This window comes from Terrapene carolina, unplaced genomic scaffold (genome assembly GCF_002925995.2).
Source record: "Terrapene carolina triunguis isolate 2854851 unplaced genomic scaffold, T_m_triunguis-2.0 Scaffold33891, whole genome shotgun sequence".
Classification (NCBI taxonomy): domain Eukaryota; kingdom Metazoa; phylum Chordata; order Testudines; family Emydidae; genus Terrapene; species Terrapene triunguis.
In genome coordinates, this window is record NW_020698242.1 from 11,580,032 (window position 1) to 11,592,279 (window position 12,248).

Here is a 12,248-nt window from a genome sequence, read left to right on the forward strand (position 1 = left end):
CACAGGAATTAGGCTATGATATCGCATCTCGTTATGTTGATTTGGGACGGATGTCCAGTGCAGGTGCTCCTCAGGGAAGGGATACAGTGATCTGATAAATGGAGTAGTAAAGGATTTAAAGGAGGTATTTGTTAAAGGAGCAGAAACAGGATGGTTCAGGGCTTCTATGACTAACGCCCCCCCCCCACCCTCTTTATAGCCCACCTTAACACTCATTAAAGGATTGGGGGAGGTTAAGGTCCCAGAAGCAGGTGGGCTGGGGACCAGGATGGGAAAGGGGGAGGGTTGATGGACGTACCCCTGTTGTATGTTGAAATGATCATGGAATTACCTGAACTGTACACTTTTATTTGCTGGGTACTCCCAGATAGTTGTTAATAAAGTTGTGGCCTAATTAAACTACATCCAGTGTCTCCTGTCCTTCCTAAATAGCTGGACAGTGAGCACTATTGTACTCAAGATCATTTAGTGTCTCTAGAATAAACCTTCAAGAAGATTAAAGTGGAAGTTTTCCATTGTGGACTAGGGGTCCTTTGTTCTGTTTTGTGTTTCAATAGCTGACCCCCCCCGAACTGTGTCCTTTAAAATGAAAATATGTAGCTCATTAGTCATCTGCTGTGCGGACGAGGCTCATCTAATCTTTGTTTAAACAATAAATAAAATGTTAAATTATTACTATAACGAAGTTGTCCACTGTACAAGCGCAGTAACATTTCATGTCTTTAATATTTTCATTATGGTTTCCTGTACTAATATAGATTCATAGTCTCTCTTTATGGAATGCTACTGTGTGTGGCAAGAGCACCCCATTACGTTACCATATAGTGAAGAAGTCATTATTGGGAGTGGGGGGAGAATGGGGAGTGAAATCCACATTTCTAAGAATTTCCTAAATGTATATTTATATGATTTACCAAAATAGCATCGAGAAAGCGGTTACAAATTATCAAGGAAATAAAATACATTTAAGTTTTTTCTAAATCCATGTTGACATGACAATGCTGTCTATATACATGAGACATTATGGTCTCAGTTAAACTTCAAAAAATGCCCTCCAAATAATATTCCCACATAAAAGGAAGGGAATTCAGGACTGGCGCTGAATTTTAATCATCCCTGTTGTGTTGGGTATTTTAAGGTTCATCCAAATAGTAGATGATCTGACATACCATGTGTGCTGCAAGAACCCTGTGTAACTGAGCTTTAACTAGCTGTGTCTCAGTTTGTGGGTGCACACAAAAACCTCATCCCCATGCTCTGTGACTCTGCTCCATTCTCTTCTTTCAGAGAAGGATTCTTGACTGTGTCAGTATCTCAGCGCTGATCTACACTGGGGGAGGGGGATCGATCCAAGATATGCAACTTCAGCTACGCAAATAGCGTAGCTGAAGTCGAAGTATCCTGGATCGAATTACCTGGGGTCCAGACGGCGCGGGATTGATGGCCGCGGCGCCCCCGTCGCCTGCGCTACCGCCGCTCGCTCTGGTGGAGTTCCGGAGTCGACGGTGAGCGCGTTCGGGGATCGATATATCGCGTCTTAACGAGACGCGATATATCGATCCCGGATAAATCGATTGCTACCCGCCGATACGGCGGGTAGTGAAGATGTACCCTCAGTATTGCTAACCCCAAATGTTACAAAATGGAATCAGGCTTCAAAAAAATTGTGATTAGTTAAAAATCACGGAATTAAAAAAAATACACTTTTGGTTCTTTTTTATTTATCTTCTAGTTTTTAAATTTTAGGATACACTTTTCTCTGCAACCATGAGGGCTAGTAACTTACTTATTTTTTTAATGGAAGTTGAGATTCTCATGAAATCCTGACTCCAACAATTGGGGCGTTAAGAAAAATACACAGACTTGCAATAAAATCACAAGAGTTGGCAACACTTTGCCTGCTCATAAGAACAGAACAGTTTAGTCCTCCATGTTGCAATACTGAATGCATTGCAGATATGATATAATCTTCAATAGCTCCAGTCAGGCAATCCAAAGGAACAGCATAATTTGGTATATGTATTACAGAAAGTTGCTTTCCAACCTTGAAGGAAGATGGTGTGCTGGCAGATGCTGATCAGGTGGATTGAGGATTAGAGAAGCTGAGAAAAATTAAAAATGTTGCTACTTCGATGGTCCATTCGCCTTCATGACACTACCTTCTGAGTTTCTTGTTGTAGCATACCTTGCATTTATAGCAAAAATACCTGTGTAAATTTGTCATGTTCCACAGAGTAAGCTATAACAAAAGCCTTGTTATTGTACCTGAATTTGTAACCTGACCCGTAGGCTAGTAATGAAACTGCAGGCAAAGCGTAAGGGTAACATAAACATTCTGCATCTGCTTATTCTCTGTTTGTTTGTTTGTTTGTTTGTTTGTTAGTTTCCTACCTATCCATTATTGCATGGCAACTAGCATGGAGATGTGCAAATGAAATAAGGTTGGATTTTGTCTTTTCTTTTTCTTTCCAGAGGGTACTCAGAGCACAGTGTCAGCATCTAATGAAATCCAGCCGAACCAGCCACAGGCCCTACACTATGCACTGGCTAATGCTCAGCAGGTTCAAATCCACCAAATAGGAGAAGATGGCCAAGTCCAAGTAGTATGTACTCATTCTTCATAATCTCTTCCAGTTTAAAAAGTCCAGAACACTGAACATTTTATGTGCCACATAGCTCAGATTCAGCTCTTTCTGTGGTCCAAAAAGATGATTAGCTTATATCCCTCCAGCCCCCACCCAGGCCTCTTAATCATGTTTCAAAAAATCCCGCCCTCCAAATAGTAATCCATCCATTTATGATTCATGTGTCTTCCTTTTTTTTGTAAACTGCATTCAAAACCCTTTTTGGACATCTGTTAGCTGAATCCTTTACATGTGCGTTCATTTAAATGTATGTATATAAGCAAAAGCTGTAAATATTGATGTTAAATTATAAAAAAAACATGTTTTAATAAACTTAACATTTTGACCCAAATCCACAAAAGCCAGGAAATTTAAAAGTTAAGCCTTACACTACTACAATAAGTCAAGCCATTGTGCTTTTTAAATTAATGGTGTTGGTATACTCTGAGGAACCTTTCCCTGGCTTTTGTAGTTTTATGTCACAATCTTCATGCAAGAACTATTTTGTATGTAATTCAATATTTTTAAAGGAAAAAGCAGAAGTGCGGTAAAAAGGTATTGGAATACGGAGTATTGTGGACCCCTAGCTTTCCAAATTAAGACGTTATTATCCGTATTACTGTGTAGCACTTAGGAGCCCTAGTAATGGACTGGGACCCCGTTGTGCTAAGTGCTGTGCAAACAGAAAACAAAAAGTTGATCCCGTCCCCAAAGAGCTTACTATCTAAGTATAAAATAAGAGAAGACAAATGGAGACCGAGGAGTACAAGGAAACAATGAGACAAAATTGGTCAGCATTATAGGCAGTGGTAGAGGTAGAGAAGGGAGAAGCAATGGAGGGATGCAATGAGGAGGGTAAGCAATGAGCCAGGAAAATGATCTTTGCAGCAGCATTCTGAATGGATATAGTAAAGCAAGATTGCTTTTGTCAAGGTCCGAGAAAAGGATTTTACAGTAATTGAGATGTAAGATGATGAAAGCTCGAACAAGACTTTTAACTGTGTAGATGCATAGAAAAGGCCATACCGCAGAGGTGCTACGCACAAAGAATCTTCAATACATAGACTTAACCATAGCCTGGCTGTGAGGACTTCTGAGTTGAAGATGATACTGTGAGTGACAGGCAGGATGGTGGTGTTGCCTACTGTAATCAAGAAAGGAAGTATCAGGGAGAGCTTGCGTGGAGGGCTGGGGAGGGGAAGGGAGTAGGAGATTAAGAACTCTGTTTAAGACATATTAAGCTTGATCTGATGCTAGGCATCCATTAAAAGATATCAGAGAGACAGGCCAAGATTTTAGTTTGGTGAGAAGGTCTGGAGTGGAGAGGTAGATCTGGGAGTCATCAGCATAGAAGTGGTGGTTGAATTTGTGTTTGTAGATAAGATTATCCAGACATAAGATGTAGAGGGAGAAGAGGAGACTAAGGACGGAGCCCTCTGGAAACCCCCTCAGAAAGTTGAAAACGGGATGAGACAGATCAAGGATAGGCTGAAGAAGTGGTTAGAGAGTTAGGAGGAGAACCAGGCAAAAATAGAGTTAAAGAAGCCAAAGGGGAGGACAAGATTTCAAGAAGAGCAGCATGGTCAATGGAGTCAAAGACAGCTGACAGGTCAATGAGGCTGAGGATAGAGTACTGATTTTGAGCTTTGGTTAGGAAGAGGTCATTAGAGACTTGGGTGAGAGCGATTTTAGAGGAGTGAAAGGGTGGAGGCCGAATTAGAGAGGCTCTAGGATAGAATCGGAGGAGAGGAACTCCAAACAGCCGGTTCAAATATTTTAGAGATGAAAGGGAAAAGGGGTGGCAGTTTGAGAGGAAAATGGTGTCAAGAATGGGGGTTTTTAAGATGGCAGAGGTTTAAGCATGCTTCTATTGTGAGGATAACAAGCCAGAAGAGAGTGAGAGGTTAAGAGGAGGAGTAAGGGAAGGTGGGATGCGACTGGGTATGAGAGAGAGAATGAATCCTGGAGCTATGAGTCTGGCTTTAAGAAAAACAGCAGATACCACGCGAGAGTTGCTATAAAATAGCAAGAGTTGGCAACAGTGCGTCAAGCAAGACTTTCAGGCCTAAAGATTAAGGCAGAGCTGATTTTCAGAGGTACTAAAAACTCACCACACTCATTGATTTAAGTGGGAGCTGCAAGTGCCCAGCATTTCCAACAATCAGTTCATAAATACTTAGTGTATTTGTGATTTTTACTTGTCGATTATTATATAATTCCATATTTGGTATTGCAACAGTCTGTAGCAATCTGTGTTATTTCTTAGGTAACATCAAGCAACTTTTCTGTGTTGTAGGGGAATTGCCTGGTGAAATAAAGCTGGTATAATCAGGGCCTGAAGGGAACATGCAGTGCACTCTGATTTTTCACAGGCACAAAAATACCTGGGGACCCATTCTAGCCAACATAAATTAGAGCAGCCCTGTAGCTACTGGAATTTGTGCCCCAGCATCAGAAGGAGGAAGGAAGTATGGCTCCATGTCTGTCCTCCTTTTCTCAGAGGCACCAAGTGGTGATAAACTGGTATAAACTGTTTTTTTATGAGACTCTGTCCTAACTTGTACAGCATCGCACAATTGGCTTGATGCAATTATGAATTTTTACAGCTTTCCTTGGAGCATCATGCACAATGGATGGCAAATCCTATATTTCTCTGGAAAGGACCATTGCCCCCAAACAGCAACATATCACAGGCTAATTGCTTTCCTTGAGGGTCTGTAGGCTAGATTTCCTATTGGAGTTAGTCTATAGGCCAAATGATTATACCTCTGAAATTTGGCAGAGCTGTAAAGAAACTTTCAAACCCAGTGGTATAAACCCTCTTCTGCAGTAAGCTTGTAAAAGAGAAACCTCCCTTTGAGAAACAGTGTTCTTTAAAAGAACTGGGAGTCGGGGCTATTGGGATCCACTCCCAGCTCTGCCATTGACTAGCTGTGTGATCTTGGGAATTCCTTTGTATCTTAGTTTTGCCATCATATTAATTCTTACCTACCTCCCAGGAGTTTTGTGAGGTTTAATAAAGGCTTTTAAAGCATGTTTGAGATCCTTGAATGAAGAGCACTCTAGAAATGCAAATTATCATTATAAGATATGTAGACAAAAAGTCCGTAGCAGTAGATGTAAAAGGTAAGGGCATACCAAATAAAACTAAATTTTCATCTATGGAATCAAAGTTTAAATCTAACTGGAGTTTGGGAAACCTATTGCAATCCCCAGTCAAAATCTAAACATTGCTGCTATAAATCTGGTCCAGTAGGTTCTGTAGAGAGGCACAGGACTGCACCAGATGGAAACGACATTATACTTTGTTCTCTGGAAAATGATTTGCATAGATCAGGCTTCGGGTCATTAGCAGGGCATAATGCTTTGTGGTTACATGCCCCATACAGTGTATGTGAGTTGCTGATGGCCTTCAGATTTCAGCATTGCCCACGCTTGCACGTTCAGTCACAAACAAATATTTACACAGAAAATGCAAAAACACAAACCAACAGTACTGGAATTGGACTGGATGCCCAGGAATTGCAAATGCAAATGCAAATTTTCTTTGGGGGATAGGACTAAAAATAATGATTTCTTTTTTGTGTGCTTGAATTGCTTAGGTGGCCATACTAAAATCATTGGCCTTGAAGGTTAACTATATACCTGCAATGGATGAGTGAGCAGGTTTTTTTTCAAATGATCTGTGGTACAAAGATGAACAAAGTCACCTTTTTGCCTTATTCTGAAAGAATTACCAAAACTATAAACGCAGCATAATAACACCTTTTTTATTTTCAATGCTCTTCCCTGGGAACCACTGAGAGCTTGGTGTTAAGAAGGGAAAGCGATTCTTATCTCAACATGGATTTGAGTCTATGCTCTAATTTTATATACAGTCCCTATTGTCAGTTTGATACTTTCAGTATGTTTTTTTTCCCTCCCTATAAATAGACAGTTTCCTTTCAAAGGAAATGAAACTGTTTCAAATAGAGGGGTCTGTGTTTCTTTGAAATTCACATGCAATTGTTCTTGTGTTATAAAATAAGAGAGGCTTTTGACGGTATTCCAAATGGATATCTTTAATCTCAGTTTCATACAGGCATATTAAAATGAAAACAAAGCCTTATAAACCCCAAAGTAGGTTATTTAGAATCCAATTTATCAGCAGGTAAATTACAGTAGCAAAAGCTTCTTTAGGCCAGTCTGGATACTCAAGGAATTCTTTCACTTTCCTCCCCAAATTTTTACCAAATGGAATACTTGATTTCTTTCAGGAGTGGTTGTTAAGGGGCAGCAATATAAAGTATCAACTTAGGGCCAGATCCTCAACAGGTGTAAAAGCCTGGCCACTATATATCCCTTTTTGTATTTAGTTCAGCTGTGGCTGCATTTCATCTGTTGCAGAAGTGATCCTTATATTTTACTGATATACCTTAGGCCCTGATCCTGTAGTCTTTCTGAGTTGTTTGCAGGTTTGGTCCCATAGTTTGTGGATCAGTTAAAATTGCTCTGCTCTGAGATCTTTTGAGGAGAAAGATAAATGTATAAATGTAATCATTATTCCCATTTGTGTCCTCTCGATCATTGGACAGTTAAATGCTTTCCCCACAAGGCGTTCTGTTCCATTTGATCTTCCTATAAAAGAATGGAGAAATGTGGATACACTTAATTTTTTTAATTTTTAATTTTAATTTTAATTTTCAGTGAATCATTTCCCTCCATCCCCGAATACATAAAACTATAACAAATCTGAGATAATTGTTTCTTCCTCTAGTTTTGATTTTCTTCTGATGCTTCTTGGTGTTTTCTTTTGTTGCGGATCCCACAGGGTCACCTCCACATAGCCCAGGTGCCTCAAGGGGAGCAGGTCCAAATCACACAGGACAGCGAGGTGAGCCAAAATGCCACGTCATCTGAATAGATACTGGTCAGAGACTAGGGCTATGTTTCTTAAACCACTGTTCTCAGCGATGCTGAAATAAGCGAAAGAACCCAGTGAAAGTATAACTGAATGCATGTGGTAGAGCCACATTGAAATATGCCTCAATCTCAGCAAATATAGCACACTCCTTCTCTGTCTATGGTTTTATTTGGCCAACCAAGGAATGCATATGTGTTTTGTATTAGCAAATTGTGGCTTATAGCTGATGTGCTTTATAATGGGCTTCATGGGAGGCAAAGTATAGTACCTTCAGGGTACTACTATAGCTAGTACAACATTTGTGCTTAACAAGCGCTGCAGTTCAGCAGTAAAGGATTTTAGTAATGCAGCCTGCAGAATATTTTCAAAATACCTAACGGTGTCTTTCACTGTGGGAGCTGCAGAACTGTACTAGGAGGATTTTTGAGATTCCTGTTAGTGAAAGTATTTAGAGAATGAAGCAGTTTCTAGAAGCCTGGCAGTGACTACATGCCTCAATTACAGTTCTGTCAACCCCCTGGCATAAAAATAGTGCAGCAAAAAGAAAACTGATTTTCCAGAATTATGGCCCCAACCTTGAAATTATTACGCAGGCAAAACTCCCATTGGAGCCAATCTGTTCTATGTATTTTAGAATGCATGGAATAGTATGGTATACTGGGGTCCTTTGGTGAAGGGTATGTTCTGATTCCATGCACTCGGAGGTTAAAATTATTACAATAAATATGAGTGAGTTTTAGTGAAAAGAATCTCCTTTCAGGGGCTGGATGGGGTAAAGAAAAACAAGAATGAATTTTCAAATTCTGTGGCTCTGAACGCAGCTGTGGTCAGGTGGATATTTGTTGTGAAAGAGTCTAGTGTGGGCATGAGGAGTCACTACAGAGACTAAATTCCATTGACCTTAGTGGGAGTTGCCTGCATATAAAGACTCCAGGAACAGGCTTACGTTTTAACCATGTGGTTTGAAAACATCTGGATTATAATTTATTCCAATATACAACTCCTTTGAAAGAAAGTGGAATTGCAGCTAGTCCGGATGGATTGATTTAAATCAAGATGATTTAATTCACCAAGTGGAAAACCTTGATTTAAATAATTGATTTTAATCAACTTTTCCATTTGTTCTTCAGTTATTTTCTAAAGAAAGGTGCATTCTCATTGGTTGATATAACCATTAAAGCATGTTGATTTACAACTAAATACAGCCTTTCCACTAGATTTGTTACATATTTTTGCTATCTAGCAGGGTACACTATAACTATATATGTTTATTTAGGCAATTATATAGCTTAATGCTTTTGGATTTCTATTAATTGTACATTGGAGAATATTGGGAAATGGTGAATGATATATTGCTTATTTACTAGATAATTAACTTTTTGTCATGATTTGTATCAAACTGCATTAGGATGGTAATTGTAATTTAATTAAACACACAAAACAAAATTTACTTTTATTAAACAAAACAGCCTTAAATGTTTTGGATACATAAGCTTTCTGTCAAAACATGTTTCACTTTACAACTAAATGATTTACTAAACAGAGGGATTAACTGTAGTCAGTAAATTAAACTGATTATTTCAGGTCAGCCTGGGAACATTTTCAAATACGCCTAAGTGAAGGTGACTGGAGCTTAAATTCTCTTGAAAATGAGACAGTCACCTAAGTTACTTAGGCTGATCGATTGTGCCCTATTCAAAAAGCTAGGCCTCAAAAGTTAAATGTTTTCTTCCTGATTCTTTCTTTATATAGAAAAGCAGTCTTTAATTCAAAGTTTTTGAGATTGGCTCATGGATTCAGCATATTTATTTTTTATTAAAATATTTTAAGGCCTTGACATATTTTTTTATTAAATTCAGATTTTATTTTAAACAGGTTTATTTTTGAAGAGAAAAACTTATTATAATTTAAATAACAAAATAAAAAAACCCAATTTATTTTTTTTTCATAATAAAATCGTTGATTTTTAGTCACTGTGCTGGCAGTATTATGGAGTGTAAAAAAGATGACAATGAAAGAACTGGGTGTGTTTTTCGCACAAAAATTTGCCATTTTACCTCTTGTGCTTGAATTATTTTGGGGAATTTTTTTTCTTGGTTTGTTTTGTTTCTTTTTACTTAAACATATTTTTAAAGGACCTTTTAAAGAACTTAAATCAGAGTTTCTCTCTGTAATGAAGTTCCTTCCTTTTTCAGTGTTCATAGCTAAAGGTCTTTTGCAAATAGTTTACAGCATTTGGAATCTTTTATAATACGTGCCTTGGAAATTCCTATAATAGTACTCTTTGTTCACATTTTGGGTTGAGTTTTAATAAAGTAAAAGAAATGGCTGTTAGTACTAATGATAGCTTAGTAATAACAGACATTATATCCATTAGGCATGGCACATACCATAACAGCCAAAGATTTAAAAAATTACTCTACTAATTTTAGGATGACAAATGTTTTGAATTGTGCATGTTTGCAATTTTACAAAAATGAGGGAATATGAGAAGGGAAAATCTACCTCCATAAAAGCCATATAAACAGATTGCTACTTAATCATTTTACTATAACACTCCCTTGCCTCCACCTCACCCCCAAAGAACTCTTTTTTAAAAAAATTGAAAAAATCAGTAAAGTAGTACAGGCATCCATTCTCTTTGATTAAAGTGTAGGAGCACTTTATTTGAGTTTTACTGCCAAAAAACATAGACCTTCAGAAGAATTTCCTAAATTAATAGATTTCCTCAAATAAATACACATCTCTTTGAGGAGTGCTACTTTATTTCTAATTCCCGAGTTCTGTATCTTATTCTTATTTTACAGGGTAATCTGCAGATACATCAGGTTCATGTCGGTCAAGATGGACAGGTAGGAATTGATCCTTCTCAGTTGAGTTTTAGGTAGTGTTGCAGTTCAGTCTTCATAATTAAATGTTACATATGGATTGACTTCATATTACCAAAATGTGTTTTAATGACCAAAATGTGTGCTATGTCTTCTACTTAAATTTTTATGGCATAAACAGAAAAAAATGTTAAGCCGCCAGTTAATATTTTGCCTACTGATGATGAAACAGTTTGATATTTGACCATCATTATTTCATCACTCATGCAATAATATACTTCATCCATATGTTTTATAATTTCTTGTCTTTGGCTTCTTTGTTGTTGTGCTAACCTGGACTGATTATCTTGTGCACAGGATGTTCCTTTACATGCTTTTGTCATTGACTGTCAATGTGGCCATATGTGGACCACAAGCTATGCAGGCATAAGAATATTTGTTGCTAAGATTTAAGCAGATATTTTTGTATTGGATGAATGTCGAGAGAGAGAGAGAGAGAGAGAGAGAGAGATCTTTCACATCTGGTTGTGTTCTTTTTGATCAGATAGCTTTATTAGGCACTTATGCATACGTGGGACAGGATGAAAATGAGTCCCAAGCTGCAGCAGTGACTCTGGGAGATTGTTTGAATTCACATAATTTCCCTATCAGGTGAAAGTGAATTTGCTAACATCTGATCCATCTGATCACAGGACATCCTTTACCAAGTTATGTTAGGTTAAAATACCCACAGTAAAAAGTACTCCTGTAAGGGAAGCTTCTGTCCAGGCCACTTGAGTGAACAACTGTTTTTGTTCATGCTGAATATTATAATACAAGCTGTGTTAAGATCTATGACCAGGGGCTTGGACTTTGGCAAGACACAAGCCACTTGGACTCTGAACCTCTGGGGAACTATTTGAACTCTCAATCTTTGGCCATTCCTGGCCTTTTATGTGGGTAAACAACCTAACCTGTTACAATTAATTTTCTAAAGAGATTTTTTTTTATCGATTTTAATCTGAAGTGTCTTGTTGTAGTACTATTGTTAGGTCACTGAAACAGGATAATATGGAAGTCACATGTTGGAGCATTCTTTTTGGCATTTCACTACTTTCTTTATGCCCCATTGGCCCTTCTGCGTGCAACAGAATGCCAAGTAAAGGCTTATTGGACAAAATAGTGCATATTTAACCCTGGATCTTTTATTTCTCTGTGACACTAACAAGGTGTGCAGATTATTTGCAATTTTCTGGTATTACAAACCTAGCGTTTTTTTCCTTGAAATATTATTTCATACCACGTAGGGCACAATTTATGCCATAGTAGATGTTCTGAATCTCTGCATCTGTAAATAGATCCAATACATGCCAGTTAAAATATTTTTATTATTAAAACAGTATCAACTTGCAAGCAAAAAATTTGGATGATCACATTTTGCTCATGACCTATGCGGTGACGGTTAAGTGAGCTCATTAGAGTATCATACATCCTGTGTGGCTGTTTCCCATGCTGGAATAAAAAGTTATGATGTGAATATGAGTTTTCAGGACTGAACTATTTTTGAAAGAGTTCATGAAATTTTGGAGATCTAATAAATGATTTCTAAGAGGTGCAAACTTAGAAAGGATAAATAAGAAAAAGTTATATATATTCCAGAATTAGGGTTGTATTACAGAAGAGAAGAAAAATACAGATGAATCAGTTTTGGCTTAAACAACATCAGTAGTTCATGTATACTAGGGGATTTTTCACTGTTACTGGAGTTGAACATCACTGTGTGTTGATAGGAACAGTTCTGGCCCTGCAGAAGTGATTGTGGCTACAATTGGTTGGAAAACTTCTGCCTACATTTTCCCCCCTGATTTCTTATTAGTTTTAGTTGTGAACCACAAATGATAGTATTGCAGATAT

At 37.9% G+C, this 12,248-nt stretch overlaps 1 protein-coding gene across 2 annotated transcripts in view; it reads left to right on the forward strand.

Moving 5' to 3' along the window:
- LOC112105766 (protein BANP) overlaps window positions 1-12,248 on the forward strand; it is a 251,621-nt gene that overhangs the window by 141,888 nt on the left and 97,485 nt on the right. Inside the window, exons 9-11 of one of the 2 annotated variants that reach the window (XM_024198684.1) lie at window positions 2,473-2,603; window positions 7,426-7,497; window positions 10,335-10,379. In XM_024198684.1, coding sequence (XP_024054452.1) covers window positions 2,473-2,603; window positions 7,426-7,497; window positions 10,335-10,379 — 248 coding nt within the window. The remainder of the gene's footprint in view (window positions 1-2,472; window positions 2,604-7,425; window positions 7,498-10,334; window positions 10,380-12,248) is intronic. The other variant, XM_024198686.1, reaches the window with a different exon arrangement.